We start from the raw sequence: 25,055 nt of genomic DNA, 5'->3' as shown, positions 1-25,055 counted from the left end.
TTTCCCCACCTCTCCCAGTGAAAAAGATGACCATACTCCCCAAATATAAAGTTTTAAGTTAGAACTGTCTACTTGGAGGTCATAATACCTTCTCCCATGCTGCGATATTTTAGAGATAAAAGTTCAAGTGGATCTGCAAATTCAAAATGGAAAGCAATCTGCACTGGCAAAGTTGAAGAGGGAACCTGTCTCAGGTATGCTTGGCTGTTTCTTGACACAGGAGAGACTGACTCAGGGTGTTTTCCAAGGAGTCTGAGCTTTTTGTAACTTTTGGGCACTCTGGGTGACCCACAGCAATGCTGTTTGTAGGGTGAGGAGCAGCAGCTTTGAAATATTCACAACCAACACAATTTTGATTAAAGAAAGAACTCTGGTTTTTAATAGTTTTGATCATTAAAAAAGTTTAAACCTGCATAGCAATCATTTCAAAAATAATTATTTAATGTTCCATAATTAAACTGTACACAACCTAGTCTTGGGACATAGAAGCCAGTGAGGTGAATCTGGAACAGTCCTGTGCAGTCCCCCGAGTCAGGAGTAGAGTTTCCATTGGCCATTTTTTTTTTTTTTCCTGTCATTCTGTTCATCTTAGTTTATTTGGATGCTTGGCACAATCTGGCTCCGCTGCTGAGCGGACCTGCACGCGGCAGAGAGACAGCTGACCCTGTCCTCCAGCCCTTCTCGCGGCCCCTCCCCGACTCGGCCGGGTTCCTCAAAGCCGCTCGATGTCTCGGTATTTCTTCCGCAGAATAGAGACCTGGTCTTTAAAGAGGACGGGGTCCAGCCTCATCTGAGAGTGGATCAGCGGCATGTAGCCAAACCAGCTGGCAAACGTATTCATGCAGCTTTGTCGCTGGGCAAAGTGGTCAGGGTCAGCCCAGCGGGAAGCCCGAGAGGTCTGCGGAAAGGGAGAGAAACAAGGAAGATGATGAGTTGGGCACCAGGCAAGAGGGACACACGGCGGGAAATGAAGTCGGGCTCAGTGGGCATGCATTAGGGCTCTGGGTCTGGCCTGGCCACCATGGCCGCCCCATCCATGTGGCTGGTGAAGATGCAAGCACAGGTCTGGATTTTCAGCCTTGCCAGATGCCTTCCCCAGACCTGCCACGTTCCCCAATGTTCCAAACAAAGATCCACAGGCACTGACACAGTCTCTGGGCCATGAAGGACCTACCAACTGAGCTTCAGCTGTTGTGGTTGCTCAACAGAAAACTTCTTTTTGCACTTGGGGGTAAATACAATGACTCATAATGTGTGTATGCTTTCCAAGATAGTTTTTTAAAGCCCTCCTGTGAACTTGGTTGATTCTGGGTAAGTAGAAAGATGGTTGCCACCTCTTCATTCTCCATGTTGACCTTGAGACTGGTTTAGATCATTTAAATGACTGACATTGATTTAAAAGAAAGCCATAAATGACCCCAGCGCTGAAATTTAAATGGACCAACAAAGCATAATGTCTTCATCTTTGTATGAAACAAGGAAAAGGTGGGCTGCCCAATTATGTTGGGAAAAATCCATGAATTCACTAACGTCAATAGGCGATTATTTAATGATGCATATATATGTATGTGTGTATAGCATGTTTGTATCCTCATACATTGTTAGAGAACACTTTCGTAGGAAGGTACATTTTGCTGTGAGAATCACTCGGCGTCACTGTAAAACCACAAGTGTCAACATGCTTGAAAGTAACCACCGAAGGTAAACACAGATCTCAAGTTACCTTGGAGCAGCAAAGAAACAAACAAAATACTATTTGTAAAGTGTTTTCATGAGCTCATTTGAGTCTCTCAACAACCTGATCAAGAGACCTACCCGTGTAATAACATTTCCACTGTACAGATGAGGAAGCAGTTTCAAGGAAGTTAAAATTGTTTGTTCAAGGCTAGAAAGGGGCAGAACTCAGGCTTCATTCTCTCTCTTTTTTTTTGATGTGGACCATTTTAAAAGTCTTTATTGAATTTGTTACAATATTGTTTCCGTTTTATGTTTCGGTTTTTGGCCCTAGGGCATGTGGGATCTTAGTTCCCTGACCAGAGATGGAACCCATACCCCTTACATTGGAGGGTGAAGTCATAACCACTGGATTGGCAGGGAAGTCCCCAGACTTCATTCTTTACCATTGGTACTAGAGGAACTCTGCTTGGTAAGTCAGAGACAGTATCAGATTAAGCTGACCACTTGAGTCCATATCAGAGTTGACAGTTCCAAGTGATAGTTGCTCAGTCATGTCCAACTCGATGCAACTGCAGCTTACCAACTGCAGCCCACCAGGCTCCGTCCATGGAGTTCTCCAGGCAAGAACACTGGCATGGGTTGCCGTTTCCTTCCAGGGGATCTGAGCCTGGGTCTCCTGCATCGTAGACAGATACTTTACTGTCTGAGCCACCAGGGAAGCCCTAGGGAGCTCCATTTTGCTCCTATTATTTGGGATGAGCTTGTAGATTATTTCTGAATGACCTGCTCATCTTCAAAAGGCCAGACCCCCTACATCCCAGCAAGCGCTCACATTTGAGAATGGAAACACTGTTGAGATCCTAAGCTCATTCTTATTCTCTTACAAATGAAAGAAAAAAAAAAAAAAAGAGTCCACTACAGAGTAGTGTATATGTTAATCTCAAACTCCTGATTTATCTTTCCTCTCCCACCACTATCCCTTCGGTAACCAGAAGTTTGTTTCTGTTTTGTAAATAAGTTCATTCGTATCTTTTTTTTCCAGCTTCCACTTATGAGAGATATCATATGATATCTGCCCTTCTCTGTCTGACTTACTTCACTTAGTATGATAATCTCTAGGCCCATCTATGTTGCTGCAAACGGCATTATTTCAGTTGTTCCCATGACTGAATAATATTCCACCGTATAAAGAATCTTCTTTATCCATTCGTCTGTGGATGGACATGTAGGCTGCTTCCACATCTTGGCGATTGTAAGCAGTGCTGCTACGAACACTGGGGTACATATGTATTTTCACATTAGAGTTTTCTCTGGGTATATGCCCAGGAATGGGATTTCTGGATCATATGGTAATTCTATTTCTAGTTTTCTTAAGGAAACTCCATACTTTTTTCCATAGTGGCTGCACCAATTTAGAGAGCTTTTATATTCTTGACATAAAGATACCCTTGACTTTCATCTTCCCAATTATGTGCCGACCATATGCTCCCTTGGGGCTTTTGGATGTGGTTTATTTCCTGGTATTTCCTGTTATGCTTCCTACAAGAAAAGCGTGTCCTCGTTACTACAGACTGAGCTACCAGTGAGCAAAGCAAAGGAGGAGAGGTCTCCTTCTCTTACCTGTCCCATCATTGTCTCCTTATACTGCTTCTTTTGGGTCACTTTGATTGGAGGCAATTTTGTCACAGCAGACACCAGGAAATTCATGAGTATGTCCTCACAGTTGGCCAATTGGTCCACCATGTTCTTCAGGCTGGCTGGCAGGTAATGGGTGTAAAGGTAGTGATAATATCTGTAAAAACCAAAGACAGGTATTAGCAGGGGCCATCACTGTATAATAACAGGTGGTCTTCTTTGAAAGAAAACACATCCCCATTCTTTGAATCCCTAAACACATCATGGATGATGATGATGACAATTATCATTTATATGGTATTTACTGTACACCAGATAATGTTCTAAAGTGCCTTCTAAGAAATTCCTCACTTAATCCTTATAAGGAACCTATGATGTAGGTACTATTATTATCTCTATTTTACAGACAAGGAAACAACATACAGAGACATCCACAGATGCAGATATTGTCTGCTCAGCCTAACTTTAAAATCAGGCTGGTTGGTTAGAAACTTAGACGTAAAATAAGTTACTTACACATATCATTACAAGCTGCTTTACAATTTTAATTATTGGTTTAATCAGAGCTATATTCAATACTATCCCATAACTCTGGTTCCAACAATATAATCATTCCATTTGGGGGGGCCTCTAAGCCATGTATTGCATCACTTCTTAGAGCTATTAATCTGGTGGTCAATCATTATGGAGAAAACACAATTAATTTGAATTATTTCTCACCCTACTATTTTTTTTGGAGAGGTATATATAGCACATATTGCTCAAAAGAAATGGTGCTAGTGGTAAAGAACCCACGTGCCAGTGCAGGAGATGAGACACAGGTTAGATCCCTGGGTTGGGAAAATTCCCTGGAGAAGAAAATGGCAACCCACTCCAGTATTCTTGCCTGGAGAGAGTCCCATGGACAAAGGAGCCTGGTGGGCTACAGTCCATAGGGGAGCAAAGAGTCGAACACACCTGAAGGGATTTAGCACGCACACATGCATATACAGCACAGATTTCTAGAAAAAAATTACTTGACTGAATCAGATTCACCGAGTGGTGGCAGCAGGAAGAAAGAGGTGGAATCTTGAAATCAAGCTTCAGCCACCCCAAATGCTTATACCTTGTGCATTTCCAACTCCATTCCTGAGATGACAGGGTTCTCTATTTTTTTTTTTTTTTTTAACTAAAAAAGACTAGGGTCAAATTGGTATGTTCACCTTACAAAGGAGTCGGGATTTCAAGAATGACTCAGTCAGGAACATTAGCCTTCTACACTCATGAATTGGGCCATCTTACCTGAGTCCCCTGGCTTTAAAGACCAGATCCAGGCAAACAGCTCCAAAATGTTTATTTCCATCCCTGACCTTTTTCAAACATTCTCTTCGATGTCCTCACATGCCCAAGACTGAACTCCTCTATTTTCCCTAATACCTGTTCCATCTACACTCTTCCCCAGCTCTACTGATGGCTTATTCTATCCTATTAGTTCTTCAGGTCAAAAAGCCTGAGTCATCAAACTCTATATCTGGTCTGTCAGTACATGATGCTGGAGCATCTTCAAAATACACGCACAATCTGATCACTACTCCCTACCTCTGCTCCTCACTTCCGAATCCAGGCTCCATCATCTCTTATCTAGATCAGGTCAGTCACCCCCTAATAGGCTTCCCTGCACTTCCCCTGGTCCCCCTGTAGTCTGCCCTCATCACAGCCTTCACAGTGGATGCCTAAAGCATAAGACAGACTGCCCTCCTCACACCCCTCCATCGGCTCCCATGTTACCCAGAAGGGAGTCAAGTCCTCATTATGGACAATAGGGCCTGGCATCTGGGCTCCCATTATGTCTCTCACTTGCTTGCCCCTCACTCCACTTGGGTCACACTGATCTTCTGGACATTCCTCCAGCATCCTGCCTCAGGGCATCTATTCCAGCTGCTCCCTACACCAGAGCACTCTTCTGACAGGTTTTCTTCTGCCTAACTTCCTTTCCTCCTCTCAAATCTCACCCGCTTAGGGAGGATCACGCTATACTCCCCAACCACTCCGTTTTCCACCTTTGGTACTCCTCATCCTTTATGCTGGAGAAGGCAATGGCACCCCACTCCAGTACTCTTGCCTGGAAAATCCCATGGACAGAGGAGCCTGGTAGGCTGCAGTCCATAGGGTGGCTAAGAGTCAGACATGACTGAGCAACTTCACTTTCACTTTTCACTTTCATGCATTGGAGAAGGAAATGACAACCCATTCCAGTGTTCTTGCCTGGAGAATCCCAGGGACGGGGGAGTCTGGTGGGCTGCTGTCTATGGGATCACACAGAGTCGGACACGACTGAAGCGACTTAGTGGCAGCAGTATCCTTTATGCTGCTCTGGTTGACTTTTTGCTATATAACTTATGTCCTATCATATTATAGAAGTATTATATATACTGTGTCTCCCCTTGCTGGATTCAAGACCTGTGTCTTTTTTCTCTACAACGCTTGCTTAGTTGCTCAGTCATGTCCGACTCTTTGTGACTCTATGGACTTTAGCCTGCCAGGCTCCACTGCCAGAATCCAAGGGATTCTCTAGGCAAGAATACTGGAGTGGGTTGCCATGACCTTTTCCAGGGGATCTTCCTGACCCAGGGATCAAACCTGGGATCTCCTACATTGCAGGTGTATTCTTTACAGTCTGAGCCATCAGGGAAGCCCCAGAACAATGCTGGGCGGTGCTCCATGAAGTATATACTTTGTTGGTTCTTCTACACATTCAGTCCCTCAACACACCCTGAGGATGTCTCCACATCTCAGACTTGCTGAAGATGCAGATCTGCCATCACTTCTAATGATGCAATAAGCCAAGAGGTTTTACTGGTTTCAAAGACACATGTTAACCACATCAACAAAACTCAAACAGGGATGCAGACTAATTTTCGCTAAGGTTGTTAACAAGACTTGGCCCAAGTTCCAATTTTTGCAGCAGCCAGAAAGTCATATAAGGAACAGTGTAAAATGATGTCCAGGCTCCTCACTTGTGGTAAATAGCAGCTCCCGTCAACACCATGGAGTAGTCGTTCGTCCACTTGGACGTGTAGCCCCACCGCTCCTTAGAGTTGTCCCAGAAATGGCTGCGTGCGGGGTACCCCACAATCCTCTCGGGGAAGCTCTGCCACACGGTGAAGGCAAAATCCACCTGCAGGCAGAACACAAGCCAAACAAGCAATCAACAGTGTTAACAAATGTCAACAAAACATTACCTTCCCCCTGCTAATTCGTAATGCGAAATCCTGGGACTGTTGGGAAACATTAATTCCATGTATTCATCAGCAAATTAAACTGACTGCTTGACATTTTGCCCCATAATTATGTACATTTTTAATGTTTTCTGTTAAAGAAACTTCAGATTAGTGTGGAAATGAAAGAAGGAAAAAAAAACCAAAACAAAACACTGGCGATATGTCTTATAGAAATCCAGTCTGTTCAAGCTTAAAAAAAAAATCAGTTGCTTCTCCCACCCCCGCTGCTCCACAAAGGACACGTGACCATTCACGGGTGGGAGGAACAAACGCATCTGTTTTATAAACAGGAGCAGATTTTCTATATACATCCGGCGTATGAATATATAGCATGTAACATTACCAGCACGCAGCAAAGCCATAGTGACTAAAATCAAGGCATCCACTTAAAAGCCAGAGAAAAGATGTTTAAAAAGCACACAAGTTGTACCAGGAATAAGAGCAGGTGTCATCATGAGCAGAAATTCAGGTCTCTCAGGTGTGAAGATGCTCAACGCAAGGGAAATTCAGAAATGTACCCACAGTGAAAAATCACTAGGAGTAAGTGGGGACAAGGCCAAATAAAGCCATGGGATTATTTTAAAGGAAATGCAGTGAAATGACTTCCTAGTGTTCAAGATTACCCAAAGCAGGTACTTCTGAACCTGCTACAAACACTTGTAGTTAGCACAGGAACAGTCGGTTTTCAAATGTGTGCGCTCACTTCTGACTTTCCATGATTATTTGATGAATAATAAAACAATACACAGAAAGTTTTTTTAAAAAAGTAATAGAAATGCTCATAATTGTGTAATCTTTATAATATGACAGGTACTTACATATAATGCTCACGATAACCCTGAGAAGTAGGTAATTTTATAGTCTCCAGTTTACAGAGGGGGGGCAAGCTAAGGATATGGAGGTTCAAGTATTTTTCTGAGGTAGTAAGTGGCAGAGTCAAGACGTGAACTCAAGCCATCTGGTTTCAGATTCAGTGTACACTGTTATCATAGCCTCACTTTTAGCTCTGTTGCTACAGTGTGCAAAACAATTTCTCTTATACAGGTTACATGTCCATCAACAACCTTTTCCCTATAAGTAAAGCAAATGGAAATTTCATATATTCCACATACGTTTCAAGCCTTGGCATTGTAATGGTGGCTGAGTGATGCTGGCAAGTCCAATTCCTGACCTCCCAGGGGTTTAAAAGCAGAGAAGTTGGGAATTCCCTGGAAGTCCAGTGGTTAAGACTCTTGTGCTTTCATTGCTGAGGGTGAGGGTTTAATCTCTGGTCAGGGAACTAAGATATCACAAGCCACATGGTGCAGCCAAAAAAAAAAAAAAAAAAGAAGGCAGAGCAAATAACTGTTCACAACAGCCCTAAAGTGGGAACAACCCAAATGCCATCAACTCATGAATAAATATGCCAAATATGGTATATCCATTTGGTGGAATATGACTCAGCACTAAAAAGGAATGCAATACTGATGCGTGCTACCACGTGGATGGACCTTGCAAACATTATGTTGAGTGCAAGAAGCCACATACAAAAGGCCCCATATTGTGTGATTCCATTCACATCAAGGGTCCAGGGAGAGCAAATCCACAGAGAAAGAAAACAGACCGGTGGCTCCAGCGGAGAGGGAGCGATGGATTAATGGCCACGGGGTATCCCTTTTGGATAATGAAAACGTTTCAGGATGAGGTAGAGGTAATAAGTGTATAACACTGGGAAGGTACTAAACGCCACTTGAAGATGGTTGATTTTATGCTTTGTGAATTATACCCCAATTACAAGACAAAGCGAATAAGCCTAAAGATGAGTATTTCCCAAGCTTTCACCGTATTCATTACCGTTGTTGCTTCTTTTGCCACATTCCCACCATAATATACATTTAATGACTTAGCTAATATTTTTCTTTAAACTGCCTATACTTCTTTTTGTTTGTTTGTTTTTAAGCACCATTCTAGGTAAATAGGTCAGTGAAATCCTAGGTTTAGGAAACACCAGTCTGAGTGATCTGCAAGGGTCCTTTTTCCCTCTGAATTCTTGGGGCTTAGTTAGAAGACACAGTTTTTGTAAACAGCCATGAATTTAAAACTTTATGAAGAATTTAGTCTGGTGCCCTGACTCAAGATACGAACACCTTAACAATATAGCTTCTGCGTGCACGCTCAGTAGCTTCAGTCATGTCTGACTCTCTGCAACCGTATCTATGGTTGGTAGCCTGCCAGGCTCCTCTGTCCGTGGGTTCTCCAGGCAAGAACACTGGACTGGGTTGCCATGCCCTCCTCCAGGGAATCTTCCCGACCCAGGGATTAAACCTGTGTCTCTGCGTCTTCTGCACTGCAGGCAGATTTTTGACCACTGAATCACTAGGGAAGCCGTGGAGGGGGAAACAAGGGGTTGGGATATACATTAAGAAAGTATGGTGGGGCGAAGGGCACCTCAAAGTTAAAATACAGCAGCTGAGTGGACAGTATTTGTCAGAAAATAGAAAGCAGGTCGTGAAAACCTGAGCGTTGTCACTGGCATTCACGACTAATGGTGCCAACTGGTGGGGCAGTGCCTTATGCAGTCCATTGGCAAAGAAACAGCCTGACTGTCAGCACTCTTTGGGGCTTTCCATTATCCTTTGAAAGGGAGACGCAGACACTTGGCAACTACTATAGATCCCGATGGGGTGTTTTCATCACATGAATTCCTTCCTATCTCAAAGCCGTTTCAAGTCATTTCAAAGCAACTCAAAAGTAAATTCCGATAAAACTATGATGCTTGTGATAGTTCTCTTTTCAGGCTGCTCATTAGCACATCAAAGGAGGCAAAGGTCAGCTTATGGCCTCTTCTCTTAAAAACCAACATCTGTTTTCTTTTGAGAGTGTGCAGCAATCCAGATAAATGTAAATAACTAGAAAACCAACTCTGTCTAATACCCTTTATAGGACGCTATTTAAAAATCTATCCTTAATACCACAGAGAGGCATTTAAACAAGCTAAGGATCCTTAGAGAGGAAATAAAATGAACCAACATCTATTCACCTAAAAGAGAAAAGAGAAATCTCTGTCCTCCACCATGTTGGGCAATACAACTGTGCTACTGATCAGTCACAAAGTAAACTAGAGGGCCAGCCTCTTAAATTTACATCTCATATTCAAGCCAAGCTAACTTCTCATTGCTCCACATACAACACATGTTCTTCCTGGCGTGCGCTGAGAGGCTGGAACTGCTGTTCTTTGAAAAGATATCCACTAGCACGTGGATCCATCACAGCAGCTGGAAGTTATTTCACCGTGGGACAGGGGGAAACAAATCCTAGTGTGAGATCTATGGCCTCGTGCCCAGGGGAGGACAAGAGGTGAATCGATACTTCTGGTCCTGGGGTAACGATTTAGGTGTGTGCTGTGGTCTTGACCATCCGTTCCGCCATGACAGTGTGCGGCCGTTCCTCTGTCCGCTTACCAAGATCCACTCTCCATCCTTCTTGCATGCCCTACGCCTGAAACAATGGGACTCTATGGACTGCACAGCACGGGCTTCCTTACTGGCTGCTTGGGTTAGGTCAATGGTAGTCGTTGGCAAGAAAATTAGGTGGGACAGAGGCAGGGCAGTATTTCTCCCCTGCTCTCTCTGCAAGCCCTGGCTTTGGCACCAGAGTCTTGACAGGTGCCACATCCCTCCACGATCATAGTTCTTACAGGACAACAGCCTCTTCTTCTCCATTCCTCCTTCCAGGGACTGCTGTTGTTTTTGTTTAGTTGCTAAGTCATGGTCAACTCTTTTGCAATCCTGTGAACTCCAGTCCTCCAGGCTCCCCTGTGCATGGGATCTTCCAGGCAAGAATACTGGAGTGGGTAGCCACTTCTTACTCCAGGAGATCTTCCTGACCCAGGGATTGAACCCACATCTCCTGCATTGGCAGGTGGATTCTTTACCACTGTGCCACCAGGGAAGTCATTCTCAGCGACTCTGGAAACACTTTCCCTTCCTTCACTCCTTCAGGCACAGAAGTGGGAGCTATTTCCTGCCCTCACCACTCCCCAGCTGCCTCTCCATCAGCTCCTATGGGGTTCTTTAACCCCATTCCGTAGTCATCCTCCATCCCTTCGTTTGAATCACTTGATTTGAATTCTGTTTGCTGCCAGGACTCTGCCGGCTCTAGGCAGGATCTGTGTAATCAAAGTACCTGGCACAGGGACCAGAACAAAGCCAGCCCTCCATAAATACTTGTTGAATGAATGTGCACCGGGGGTGCCAGCTTCCTTTGCAGGAAGCAGGAGAAAAATGCAAGCTGGAGTGTCCCGTTCCCTGCATTCCATCGCTGTCATTCCCTTTGAACATGAAGCATCTTTTCCCCCTGCTCTCCACCCCCACCACCCCACCCCATCTTTCTCCTGCAGCCTCACACGTTACACAGTTGGCTGTGTGTTCACACTTTAATCCTTGAAGCACGCATCTCCACAACTCATTCACCGAGTATTTACAGGGCTTGCGCTGCATAGAAAGGATCAACAAAGGCAGACCTGCATAGAAAGGATCTGACCCAGGGCATGTGTCCCAGGGGGGTGATTTTGGTTGCCCTTAAACAGAACATCTGCTCAACTCCATTGGATGGAAACTGGGAAACATCCATGGAATTTGAAGAGCAGCAGAAACAAACAGCCCAGGTTAACATGAGTCTTGGGTATGGGGGCAGCAGACCGTTAGAATCAGACTGGCGCCCAGGAAAATGTCTGCTGCTAACTGTTGGTGCTTACATTAAAAAAGATAATATATGAACAAAATTATTCCTATGAATAAAAAGGAATAAAAGAAGGGGAAAGGGGTGAGTAGCTAAGTCTCCATGCTTTTTAGCAGCTACCTACCCTGAATGATATATTTCCGACCTGCTACATTTTTGTGTAAATGTCTTTGGTTCCCTCTTCGGTTTTAAGTGAGGTTTCAGAGATCAATACTCATTCAAGTTGTAAAAATTGGTTTTCTATCATATCTATCTTTCACCTTCTCTTTCTCCCCCTCACATGTGGCTCTGTGCAATCTTATTTTTGGCACAAATATGTGAACATCTGAAAAGGCAGGGATCTCCATCTCAGCCTTCAAGTGAAACTGTTTGCTCTCGCGTGGGTAAAAGAAAATGCGCATTTCCAACCAAGACAGAAAAGCTGCCTTTAGAACCCAGAAATAGTGTTCTCCAACAGAGGCCACACACACCCGCATGGCAGTAGGAGGATCACGAAAGATGGGGGCTCTGGATCGTGTGGTTTCAAGAAAATACCAAACAGGTGCGCCTGCCTGCCTCCTCTGGGTTCCTCTGTACACCTGCCCACACCTGCACTGTTTAAAAACAAATCCAAAAACAGGAGGGCAGACAGGAGGGTGAGGTGAGGCACAGCCTGGAAAGTGAGGAGCCAATAAGCAGAGGAAACAAGGAGAAAAGGCCCTCATCGGGGTTGATTCAAACCCACTCTGCAGGAAGTTCTGAAAAATGTTTTGGGCTTGGCCAAGGCAAGGGCAGAGGAGGTGTCGGCACCCTGGGGTTTGAGGTGACCACCTGTAGGGCCCGCCACACCTCCTGAGAGGCTGCTTACCTCCGTGGTTGAAAGCACGGTGTCCTCGTCAAGGCTGAGCACAGCATCTGTGATGATGTTGTCGTAGGGCAGGAAACGGCTGCTCATCACCTGGGAGGTGGAGGTGGGGGGGCGGGGCAGGCAGGAGGGAAGGAATCAGGAGAAGAGATGTAAATGGAGAGTCTTGTTTGGGGGAGAATTTCCCCCGCATCCTCACCTCCGCAAAGGATGCTCAACCACCATGTCACCCCTCAACATAAAAGGCTTCCGTTTCCCATCAGTGCAGATTCACTGGTTCCACCATTACTGGGCACCTACTGTGTACAGACACCTTGCCAGTCAAAGGAAGGCCAGAGGTAAGTAAGATACACCCTCTGTCTTGGAGGAGTTCACAGTCTGCAGGGAGACCAAGATGACCAAGACCAAGATGCGGATCATCAGTCTTGGCCTACTATGAGAAATCCCAGGAAATCAGAGGATGCAGTAACCACCTGCTTCGAAAAGCAACGAAGACCTTGGAGAAGTGACCCTGATAGCCAGGAATCCACTGAGTGTAAATAGAAATGAGGGTTCAGTAGAGGCAAAGGCAGAGAGTGGAGAGCCAGTGCTCTGAGGTCAGGAAAGAGCAGATGGAGGGAGCAGTGATTTCAAACATGGGACACACACCACTTGATGGCTGCCAGGTCATTTTAGGAGGTACAGAGACAAATTTTTAAAATTTTCTAGTCTTCGTTTTAGCTCAGAGAAGCAGAAATATGTACACATATATATTAATAGCTACAGCAATAAGGAGTAGTAGTAGAGCTCCTTAAAGACAATTTCATTAAATTGAAAACTAAGCTGATTTAAAGAAAAATATTAAATAAACAATAGAACATGTGGTCCATGTATTAAGGAAAACTGTAAAGCTAGTATATAAATAAGATTTGGAGAGCTCCAGGATAAGGCATGGCAAGGTGAGTGTATGTGTGTTTCTACACGTGTATGTGTGTGCCTGTGTGTGTGGTGAGGATCTGGGGGATCAGTTGGAAGACTGAAACCAAAGAGACTACCCTATGACAATTAAAGCTTATACCTCTGTGCTAAGGTTTCCACTGAATAACTAATAAGCATGATGATATAAGAAAAACCAACATTTTTTAAACATTTACTATGTGCCGAGGAATGTTCCAAGTTCTTATTTCATCTTTATAACAATCCCATTGTATACACAAGAAAACTAAGGTACAGAAAGGTGTGACTTGCTCTCAACATTCCATCTAGCGGTCGCAATCCTAGGTAGCGGTCCCCAACATTTCTGGCACCCGGGACATTTTCATGGAAGATAGCTTTTCCACATGCCAGTGGGTGGCTGGTGGTGGTGGTAGTGGGGATGATTTCGGGATGATTCAAGCACAATTCCATTTACTGTTATGATTACATCAGCTCCACCTCAGATCACCTGGCATCAGATCCTGGGGGTTGGGGACCTCCTGTAGCACACCTCAGTCGCTACACTCTACCTGTCTTGGGGTTGAAAGGACCTCAGCAGTGAACATGGACCACACATGGTGACCTCACATTCACCACCCTCCTCTGAAAGGCTTATTAACTGTTACGTCATCCTCTCCCGGTTCATATTTGGAGACAGAGAAAGAAGACGCTTGCCATCAACTTTCAAGGCATGAAGGCCAGGGAAGGAGGCAGTTAGGTGCTGGAGGCAAAGGGAAAAGGGGGCACTTAGTCTGGCTGCCAAGGGTGAGCTCTCCACAAATCTGAGAATGCCTTCACCCACCCACCCCTCCCAAAGAAGCCCAAGCTATATTTATATCCGGAAGCCAGCTCATCCACAAGCCTCGTCTCAGAGTCAGTTTATAAGTCTGTGAAGCTATTGGAGGGCTTAGGACATTAAAAGATGGAAAATGTCCAGCAGAACCCACCTCTAGGAGCTCAAGGGACACATCTACAGCATAAACGGCTCCAGGCTCTGCTCCCTCACATCTGTCAACTGGGTGAAGTGTTTGTTCGTTTCCCCCCTCCCCTCAGGCTTTCAAAATAAAATACAAAAGCAATCAGCAACCCCCTATGCACAGGGCTCAGAAATCTCAGCCTGAAGCAATTCTCCTGACACTGTTTCCTTGTCCATTGACTAACTCAGAAGCCATTAGTTGCCAGCTTAGCGATGCCCTGACCTTTCCCTTGTTAAGCCTACAGGGGAAGAGCTGCAAAGACAAGGCCTATAAATTCAAAACAGAATTTCCCAGCCAAAGCAGCCAACACATCAATTTTCAACTCAAGGCTAGATGTGGAAATTTAAAATGGGGAATGAGGAGGACGTATGACTTCCTTCCCCTGTTATGGGCCCAACCACTGGGTTTCAAAGAATCCATTTCTTTTTTCTGAAACTGCTTCATCAACTACAGTTAAGCGCCCATAAGCCAGCCACTTCCAAATTCTAGTGTAGAAACTAGAGGCTCTTTCTCAAATTCCTGGAGTTCCAAAAGCTCCATGAATTAGCATGAAAGGAGCATGTACTTACAAAGTCAATCCAGAGTAAGCTGGGTTTCCCTTGTTAACTTGTTTAAGAAATATTTACTACCATTAGAGCCCAAGCCCTTCTAAAATGAGCAAAAATGACTAGGAAATGACAAAGGCTCAAGAAGTTCCCCGTCAGGACTTCCCAGGTGGTTCAGTGGTTAAGAATTTGCCTGCCAATGCAGGGGACGCAGGTTGGTTCCCTGGTTGGGAAACCAAGATCCCACATGCCGTGGGGCAACTAAGCCGGTGTGCCCCAACTACCTACCCCACATGCCACAACTAGAGAGAAGCCTGTACACTGCAGCCAAAGAGCCCACATGCCCCAACTAAGACCTGAAGCAGCTAAACACATAAATAAATATTTTTAAAAAGTTCCCTGTCCAGTGGGGAAGCTAAGAAACGTTTGTAAGTAATTATACAAAGCACAAGAATTATTGACATTTATCAAGCACCTGCCACATATACCCACTTTGTAGGTGCATTCATATGTACAGTATCAAACTATGTGGTTGATACTATCTATCAAACCAGTTAGATGTTAGGATTTCTTCCATTTACTGAAGGGGAGGGTTGAGGCACAGAGAGTTAAATAATGTGCCTGAGGTCACAAAAAAGGAAGTCTGACCCCAGAGCCCATAAGGCAAACCATCAATTTACAACATCCCCTTAGAAAAGGAGCTGATATTTATCAAATGCCGAGTGTATTACAGGGCTGAGCACCTGTAATACAGTGTCATATTTCTTCTTCAAAATGAGCCCAAGTCTTAGCCCAGTTGCCCTAGAATACAGAATCTAAAGGAAGGCTTGAGGGCATATGCTTTATTAGGTGGTACAGTCCCAGGGCGGGACTTCCCAATAGCTCAGTGGTAAAGAATCCACCTGCAATGTAGGATCTGCAGGACACACAGGTTCAATCCCTGGGTGGCAAAGATCCCCTGGAGAAGGGCATGGCTACCCACTCCAGTATTCTCACCTGGAGAATTCCATGAACACAGAAGCCTGGCATGCTACAGTCTCTAGGGTCTCACAGAGTTGGACATGACTGAAGTGACTTAGCATGCACATACACACACACGCATGCACAGTCTCAGGGCAGTCACAGTGAGGCGAAAGGAACCACATGACCTACTGGAGTCACTGGCCAAAGTCAAGGCTGCAAAATGAAATGTTAGTTGCTCAGTCGTGTCTGACTCTTTACGACCCTATGGACTGTAGCCCACCGGGCTCCTCTGTCAAGACTAGGACTCAACAAATGGCCAGCAGTCCAGACAGAAATATGGCTGGGAGAATGGGAGGTATTTTATAAGACATATCTGATAAACCTTACAGGAAAGGTACTGTTATTATCATCATCAAATAGATGAAAACAATATAATAGAGATCACTCCAAGAAAATTAGAGATACCAAGGGAACATTTCATGCAAAGATGGGTTCAATAAAGAAAAGAAATGTTATGGACCTAACAGAAGCAGAAGATATTAAGAAGAGGTGGCAAGAATACACAGAAGAACTGTACAAAAAACATCTTCACGACCCAGATAATCACGAAGGTGTGATCACTGACCTAGAGCCAGACAATCTGGAATTGAAGTCAAGCGGGCCTTAGAAAGCATCACTACGAACAAAACGAGTGGAAGTGACGGAATTCCAGTTGAGCTATTTCAAATCCTAAAAGATGATGCTGTGGAAGTGCTGCACTCAATATGCCAGCAAATTTGGAAAACTCAGCAGTGGCCAAGGGACTGGAAAAGGTCAGTTTTCATTCCAATTCCAAAGAAAGGCAATGCCAAAGAATGCTCAAACTACTGCACAGTTGCACTCATCTCACACGCTAGTAAAGTAATGCTCAAAATTCTCCAAGCCAGGCTTAAGCAATAAGTGAACTGTGAACTTCCAGACGTTCAAGCTGGTTTTAAAAAAGGCAGAGGAACCAGATATCAAATTGCCAACATCTGCTGGATCATGGAAAAAGCAAGAGAGTTCCAGAAAAACATCTATTTCTGCTTTATTGACTATGCCAAAGCCTTTGACTGTGTGGATCACAAGAAACTGTGGAAAATTCTGAAAGAGATGGGAATACCAGACCACCTGACCTGCCTCTTGAGAAACCTATATGCAGGTCAGGAAGCAACAGTTAGAACTGGACATGAAACAACAGACTGGTTCCAAATTGGGAAAAGAGTACGTCAAGGTACTGCTTATTTAACTTATATGCAGAGTACATCATGAGAAACGCTGGGCTGGAGGAAGCACAAGCTGGAATCAAGACTGCCAGGAGAAATATCAATAACCTCAGACATGCAGATGACACCACCATCATGGCAGAAAGTGAAGAAGAACTAAAGAGCCTCTTGATGAAAGTGAAAGAGGAGAGGGAAAAAGTTGGCTTAAAGGTCAATATTCAGAAAACTAAGATCATGGCATCTGGTCCCATCATTTCATGGGAAATAGATGGGGAAACACTGGAAACAGTGGCTGACTTTATTTTTTTGGGCTCCAAAATCACTGCAAATGGTGATTGCAGCCATGAAATTAAAAGACGCTTACTCCTTGGAAGGAAAGTTATGACCAACCTAGACAGCATATTCAAAAGCAGAGACATTACTTTGTTAAAAAAGGTCCATCTAGTTAAGGCTATGGTTTTTCCAGTAGTCATGTATGGATGTGAGAGTTGGACTATGAAGAAAGCTGAGCGCTGAAGAATTGATGCTTTGAACTGTGGTGTTGGAGAAGACTCTTGAGAGTCCCTTGGACTGCAAGGAGATCCAACTAGTCCATTCTAAAGGAGATCAGTCCTGGGTGTTCACTGGAAGGACTGATGTTGAAGCTGAAACTCCAATACTTTGGCCACCTGATGAGAAGAGCTGACTCATTTGAAAAGACCCTGATGCTCAGAAAGATTGAGGGCAGGAGGAGAAGGGGACAACAGAGGATGAGATGGTTGGATGGCATTACCAACTCAATGGACATGAGTTTGGGCAAACTCAGAGTTGGTGATGGACAGGGAGACCTGGTGTGCTGCGGTTCATGGGGTTACAAAGAGTCGGACACAACTGAGCGACTGAACTGAATTGAACTAGAAATAAAGAAACTGGGGCTACTAGCTGGGAGTGAAAATATAAAATCAATCAACAAGTCTGAGCATAAAAATGCATACTAATTAACCATAGGAGTCAGAATGGCTCACAGTCCGTCACACAGAATGGATCTTGTTTGAATATCCTGACATAGTCAAAGAAAGACCTATCTACCAGAAGGAGTTCTAGTTACCTATGGAAACATAAAAACAAACCATGAAAAATTCCCAAGTTCAAAGTGAAAAGCATCCACCTGAGCACTGTGCAGGAGCTCAGGCATTGGAACTGGGGTTGCAGGCAGGAAACTTTTGTGTGCCAGACCCTTTGTGAAACCACACCAATGGGTGAGAGGGATTCAGAAGGGTAAGCAAAACTGATGCCAAGAGGCATGTGATTAATCCCTCCCTTTCCTCATTTAGGACTTCCCTGGTGGCTCAGATGGTAAAGCAACTGTATACAATGTGGCATACCCGGGTTCAATCCCTGGGTCGGGAAGATCCCCTGGAGAAGGAAATGGCAAAGCACTCCAGTACTACTGCCTGGAAAATCCCATGGACAGAGGAGCCTAGCAGACTACAGTCCATAGGGTCGCAAAGAGTAGGACACGACTGAGCGACTTCACTCACTTTCACTTCCTCATTTAATGCTTATCAAGTAGCTATCTGATAACCACATTGCTTGACCCCAGCCCTTGGAAGGGTGTGACTGTGTCTGTCACCTTTCTCACTGTGTTCCCGCATGTTGCACAGTGTCCAGCATACAGTAAGTAGGCAGCCTACACTGGGACTGAATAGACAATGCATGGACCATCTTGTCCACATGACCATTACAGTTCTCCCTGCATCCTGCTGAACTACATGAAATGGTCACTGTGGCAGCTCAAATGATGATTTCAAATGGTGCAACTTAATACACTGATAATTCTTATTCTGGCCCAAGGATAGTTTACTTAGCATGAGACAATCTCTCACAACCTAAGTCTTTGGGAACCAACAGGGAAAGTCTCTTAGATGACAACATCAGTGTCATTTAATAGAGACTAACTTCTATTAAATTTCATTGAATAGAGACAATCGCCACCTGATGCAAAGAGCTGACTCATTTGAAAAGACCCTGATGCTGGGAAAGATTGAGGGCAGGAGGAGAATGAGATGACAGAGCAGAGATGGTTAGATGGCGTCATTGACTCAAAGGACATGGGTTTGGGTAGACTCCGGCAGTTGGTGATGGACAGGGAGGCCTGGCGTGCTGCAGTTCATGGGGTCGCAAAGAGTTGGACACGACTGAGCAACTGAACTGAACTGAATCTCTTCAGAAGGAGAAGTGGGCGACAGAGGATGAAATGGTAGGATGGCAGCACTGATTCAATGGACATGAACTTGGGCAAACTCTGGGAGATGGTGAAGGATACAGAAGCCTGGTGTGCTGCAGTCCATGGGGTAGCAAAGACTTGGACATGACTTGGTGACCAAACAATAACAACAAATTTCTTCACAATGGATAAGAGCTATTATAAAGCAGAGCTTGAGAAAAGAGAACTCATCCCTGGCTGCCACAAACAGAAGACATTTCAAAGAGGAGGCAGCGTGGGCTTAAAGAATATATGGACATTTCGATAACACAGATGAAGAGTTGAGAGAGGATGGTCAAGACCTACAGCAATGGGAAAGACCACCGTTAGAGGTGGGAAGGGACACAGCGCAGTAAACTGTGAATGATCAAGTCTGTAAAGGAAAAGCAATGAGAGAGCAGACTGGGAGGGCCAGGAAAGGCCAGCTTGTACACAGTCTCTGATGTTAATTGAAAACATTAGCAAAAGGAGTCCCTTAAGGGCTATGAGATGATTGTGAAGATCATTCTGTTGTAGGCAGAATGAGCTGGAGAATGGAAGCAGGGGGCCAGCCAGGCAGCCAGCCCTCCTGAGAGTCTCTGATGGAGAAATCAAAGCAAACATAAAGTGGAAATGTCTTTTTTAAGATAGGTGTGAGGAAGAACCACTGCTTTCATTGATACAACTAATTCAGATTAATCAGCTAAGCAATGCATTAATCAGCTCATGCATCACCACCACCAACTCTTCTTCATCCTCATCATTTCCAGAAAGATTACTTTTGCCAGGTCCTGAATTCATTTACTCCTAATTGCTATCCATGTGGTATGTATTATTTCCATTTTGTGGATAAGGAAACTGAGACTCAGAGAAGGAAAGTACAGACAGGGTCACATATCTCCTAAAGAGTTAGTATTAAGATCCAGAATTCCCTGACTCGAAAGCCTATGGCTGTCACAATGGAAAACAGTATGGTGGTTCCTCAAAAAACTAAAAAGGGGGTTGCCATATGGTCCAGCAATCTCACTTCTAGGCATATACCCAGGCAAAACTATAATTCAAAAGATATATGCACACCTATGTTCATAGTAGCACTATTCAGAACAGCCAAGACATGGACGCAACCTAAATGTCTATCAACAGATGAGAAGATAAAGAAGATGTGGTGCATATATACAATGGAATATTACTCAGCCATTAAAATGAATGAAAGAATGCTATTTGCAGCAACACTGATGAACCTAGAGAATATCATACTAAGCAAAGTAAGTTAGAAAGAGAAGACAAATACCATATGATATCACTTATTTGTGGAATCTAAAATACAATGCAAATGAACTTATCTACCAAACAGAAACAGACAAAGATACAGAGAACAGACTTGTAGATGCCCAGAGGTCGGGGGGCAGTGGAGGAGGGAAAGGTGGAAGGCTTTGGGATGAGCAGATGCAAGCTATTATAAACAGGATAAATAGGTTGGATAAGCGACAAGGTCCTACTGCACAGCACTGGGAACTATACTCAATCTCCTGTGATAAACCATAATGGAAAAGAATATGAAAAAGAATATGTGTGTGTGTGTGTGTGTGTGTAACTGAGTCATTTTGCTGTACAAGAGAAATTACACAACAGTGTAAATCGACTACGTGTGCTGTGCTTAGTCACTCAGTCGTCTGACTCTCTGTGACCTCATGGACTGCAGCCCGCCAGGCTCCTCTGTCCATGGGATTCCCCAGGCAAGAATACTGGACTGGGTTGCCATGCCCTCCTCCAGGGGATCTTCCCAACTCAGTGATCGAACTGAGGTCTCCTGCATTGCAGGCAAATTCTTTACCAACTGAGCCACCAGAGAAGCCCAAATCAACCATACTTTAATAAACTTGGTGCTCTGTGATGACCTAGAGGGATGGGAGGGAGGCTCAAGAGGGAGGGGATATATGTACGCTGCTGCTGCTGCTAAGTCACTTCAGTCGTGTCCGACTCCGTGCGACCCCATAGACGGCAGCCCACCAGGCTCCCCCGTCCCTGGGATTCTCCAGGCAAGAACACTGGAGTGGGTTGCCATTTCCTTCTCCAATGCAGGAAAGTGAAAAGTGAAAGGGAAGTCGCTCAGTCACATCCAACTCTAGTGACCCCATGGACTGCAGCCCACCAGGCTCCTCCGTCCATGGGATTCTCCAGGCAAAAGTACTGCAGTGGGGTGCCATTGCCCTCTCCGGATATATGTATACTTACAGCTGATTCATGTTACATGGCAGAAACCAATACAACACTGTAAAGCAATTATCCTCCAATTAAAAATAAATTAAAAAAATAGATAAGTAATAAGGACCTGTGTATAGCACAGGGAATACTATTCAACACTCTATAATGACCTCCATGGGAAAAGAATCTAAAAAAGAGTGCCTATATGTATAACTGACTCACTTTGCCATACAGCAGAAAGTAACACAGTTGTAAATCATCTATACTTCAAAAAAAAAAAAGCCCTGTCAAAGTGTCAAAGTGGAGGACAGTCAGACACAGGTATAGTTTTGGAAAAGTAGTCCAGGGCCAGCACCTCCCAAGGGCAGGAGGAAGATGGCAAAGGCCAACACCCAGGTGCCCCATTGCAGAAAAGAAGGTTCCATGCTGATTCCACAGGAAGTCCCCTAGGGTCCTACCTTGCTTTCTCCTTCAATGACAATGACAGGCACAGAAGTGGCAGGCCAGCGGTGTTTGGCTGGAAGGGGCTTGTCACAATTCCATAGAACTATGATCTGAAAGGGATAAGGGGTCATCAGATGGCTTGGTAAGGCTGGATTTACATAGGCTTCCAACCCAACATTTCTTCTTAAAGACACACAGAGAGAAAGAGAGAAGATGGTGTTTAAGCAAGGCAGAGAGGCAGACCTCAAAACTGTGTTTAAAGTGAGTCCACTCCACTCTGTACACCCAAAACTAACGTAACACTGTAAAACAACTATACTCCAAAAAAAATTTTTTTTAAGTGAGTCTACTCCCACACAACCCCCAGAACCCCATCACTCTAACAACCAGAGAGGGGACAAGAAGGGTAACCTAAGAAAACCTATGTCAAGTGGGTAGGAGAAGGCTGGGGAGGAAAGAAGGCATGCCAGGGTTGCTGGCTCTTAAAAAAGTGGTTTTCTAAATTCTGGTGTCTTATGATGAGGAGGAAGATAACAGCCTTGATCAAACTAAAGAAAAATGCACATTGAACATCTGCTATGAACTTCACTCCAGCAAGCAATGTGGGAGAAGGAAGAGAAGTCAAGATCCGACTTCTCCAGGATGGCAGCTTATTTCCTGTGGCCTGATTATTGCCAATAAATGTGTTTAGCCCCCAAATGCAGGCTTCAGTGTGACTCCATTCTTTTCTCATATGTAAACCTTCTTGTGTAATTTACAATTCAGAAAAACCACTGTTAAGAGTAGGAGAGCAATGCTAATTTGGAAAACACTGTTACCATAGATATCATCTTCTGCTCCCAATTTTATAATTAGTCACGGCGGCTGTGAAAGAAAAGTTAACACCTTACGCCAACGAGTCAGTTTCTGCTGTTGAAGCTTAGTTTTCTGGGTCCTTTCAGGGGCCTTTCTGAAGTTTGTTTTTCACTTTGACACTTAAAGATGAAATAATGTGTGTATATATTCCTTAAAGAGTGTGTTGGGGGACTTCCCTGGTGGTTAGTGGTTAAGACTCCTCACTTCCACTGCAGGGGGCGTGGGTTTGATCCCTGGTCAGGGAACTAAGATCCCACATGCCATGGAGCATGGCCAGGAAATTAAAATTAAAAAAAAGAAAGAAATAATGCCGCTTGCAACAACATGAATGGATCTAGAGATTATCATACTAAGCGAAGAAAGTCAGAAAGAGAAAGACAAATACCACACAGTACTACTTATATGTGGAATCTTAAAAAAAAAAAAAAAGAAAAGGTATTGGTATATACGTCACTTTACCCCAGGGCAAAGATCTCTTTGTAACCTACCCATTACCTGTACCAGATTTCACTTCCAAGAACCTCTAAGCTGATGAAAAGGGAGTAACAAGGCATGACAAATGAAAGGGGAATAACAGGGTAGGATGTGAGATGAGTCCCTGGGAGCCAGTGTGTAGCAGGGAAGGAGTGGGGGGGTCTCTGGTCCACCAAGCGGCAGGGCGCAGGCACTGGGTCAACCCTCCCTACCTCCCCACTCACCTGGGCACAGTACTGGGACTTGGCTGCAGCCACGAGGAGTTTCAACACTGGCTGGGACTGAGAGACCAGGGGGGTCACCGCGTGGATGACTGCAGTGAATTTGGAGGGGGGCTTTAAACCTGAAAGAGCAAGGGCAGAGCAACCTAATGAAGCACTGAGAAACAAGACTTCAAAAATTATTCCTCTCTGCTCCATCGCCTCACCCCAGAGCTAATGTTCCCTTCTCGCATATTTTTCCTCTGCCTCTTATGTCTTGACAGAACAAAAACAAGGTGAAAAGCTGCTAGTGAACTGCTGCCTGAGTTTAGAGACCTGGATAATTTACAGTTTAAGGCCCATTTCCAGATTTTTCCTTTGATGGCCTTTTCCTTCCTCCCTCGGGGATACATCTTTGATCTCCCTTCTGCTTTTTAGGCACCCAGAGTCTAATTATACACACACACATAACATTACTCACCACTCTTTACTCAAGAAAGGGTATAACTCTAGTTACTTACATCCTAGGCTGGATTTTAGTAAATGTGCTCTCTCTTCCAGGGTATGTGCATATATCTTATTCTTAGTGATATAGTTAAAGGGCATTTAGGTTGCTTCCATGTCTTGGCTACTGTATACAGTGCTGCCATGAATGCTGGGGTGCATGTATCTTTTTGAATTATGGTTTTCTCCAGATACATGCCCAGGAGTAAGATTGCTGGGTCACAGTGGTAGCTCTATTTTTTAAGGGACCTGCATACTGTTCTCCATAGTGGCTGCACCAGTTTACATTCCCACCAACAGGGTAAGAGGATCCCCTTTTCTCCATACCCTCTCCAGCATTTACTGTTGCAGGTTTTTTTGATGATGGCCATTCTGACTGGTGTGAGCTGATACCTCATTGTAGTTTTGATCTGCCTTTCTCTAATAACTGGTGGTTTTGAGCATCTTTTCATGTGTTTTATGGGCATCTGTATGTCTTCTTTGGAGAAATCATTATTGAGATCTCCTGCCCACTTTTTGATTGGATTGTTTGTTTCTTTGATATTGAGCTGCATGAGCTGTTTGTATATTTTGGAGATTAATCTCTTGTTGGTTGCTGGCTTTGCAAATTTTTTTTCCTATGCTGCCATTTTGAAGGGTTTTTGCCTGATCGCTACTATTTCAGATAAAAACCAGCAAGTGGTCAAGGTTAAAAGGCCAACATCCAGAGCCTAAGTGTCTAGGTCTGAAGCCCAGTTCCATCACTGAGTGGTGGTGGGATCATTACTTAACCCTCTGTGTCTCCACAGCAGTGAAATGGGACTGATGGCAACAGCAACAAAGTTACAGGGTTGTTATGAGAACGCATTTAAGCGAGCTAATGCATACAGAGCATTTAGAGCAGGACCTGCAAACACCAAGCGCTCAGCATGAGCTCACCACCACCACCACCATCACTGTCACCGCCACCATTATTTTGGGGTGGAAGCTGCTCTACTCCCAAGAAGTCTCTTCTTTACGTAGCAGGGAAACACAGCCGAGAGAAAAAGCATGTGGTTCAGACCTCTGCCAACTGTGTGCTCTGAAGCCCAAGGTGGAAAGGTATCATACATGCACAAAATAACTGCCACCAAAGAGAAAGCAGTGAGATGGCTTCTTCTGCAAATGAGTCTTTTCCTGAGAACTCACTGAGAAACAGGAGCCAGGTTAAAAGCCTCTTAAAACTTCATTAGTGGGGACATATGTATACCTATAGCTAATTAAAGTTGATGTACAGCAGAAATCAAACCAATATTATAAAGCAATCATCGTTCAATTAAAAAAAAAGAAAAGCAGACTAAGAAACATTAATA

General features: G+C 44.3%; 1 protein-coding gene across 1 annotated transcript in view; it reads right to left on the bottom strand.

Annotated features, from left to right (window-relative positions):
* Positions 1–350: 350 nt before the first annotated feature.
* EXT1 (exostosin glycosyltransferase 1) overlaps positions 351–25,055 on the bottom strand; it is a 313,563-nt gene continuing 288,858 nt past the window's right edge. Inside the window, exons 6-11 of the mRNA XM_027561275.1 lie at positions 23,245–23,363; positions 21,706–21,801; positions 12,139–12,228; positions 6,309–6,469; positions 3,298–3,469; positions 351–898 (exon numbers count right to left, since the gene is read on the bottom strand). Of these exons, the coding sequence (XP_027417076.1) occupies positions 713–898; positions 3,298–3,469; positions 6,309–6,469; positions 12,139–12,228; positions 21,706–21,801; positions 23,245–23,363 (824 nt within the window). The 3' untranslated portion in view covers positions 351–712. The remainder of the gene's footprint in view (positions 899–3,297; positions 3,470–6,308; positions 6,470–12,138; positions 12,229–21,705; positions 21,802–23,244; positions 23,364–25,055) is intronic.

Source organism: Bos indicus x Bos taurus, chromosome 14 (assembly GCF_003369695.1).
Source record: "Bos indicus x Bos taurus breed Angus x Brahman F1 hybrid chromosome 14, Bos_hybrid_MaternalHap_v2.0, whole genome shotgun sequence".
NCBI classification, from domain to species: domain Eukaryota; kingdom Metazoa; phylum Chordata; class Mammalia; order Artiodactyla; family Bovidae; genus Bos; species Bos indicus x Bos taurus.
The sequence above is the reverse complement of the archived record's forward strand: the minus strand, read 5'-3'. Positions and strand labels throughout refer to the sequence as shown.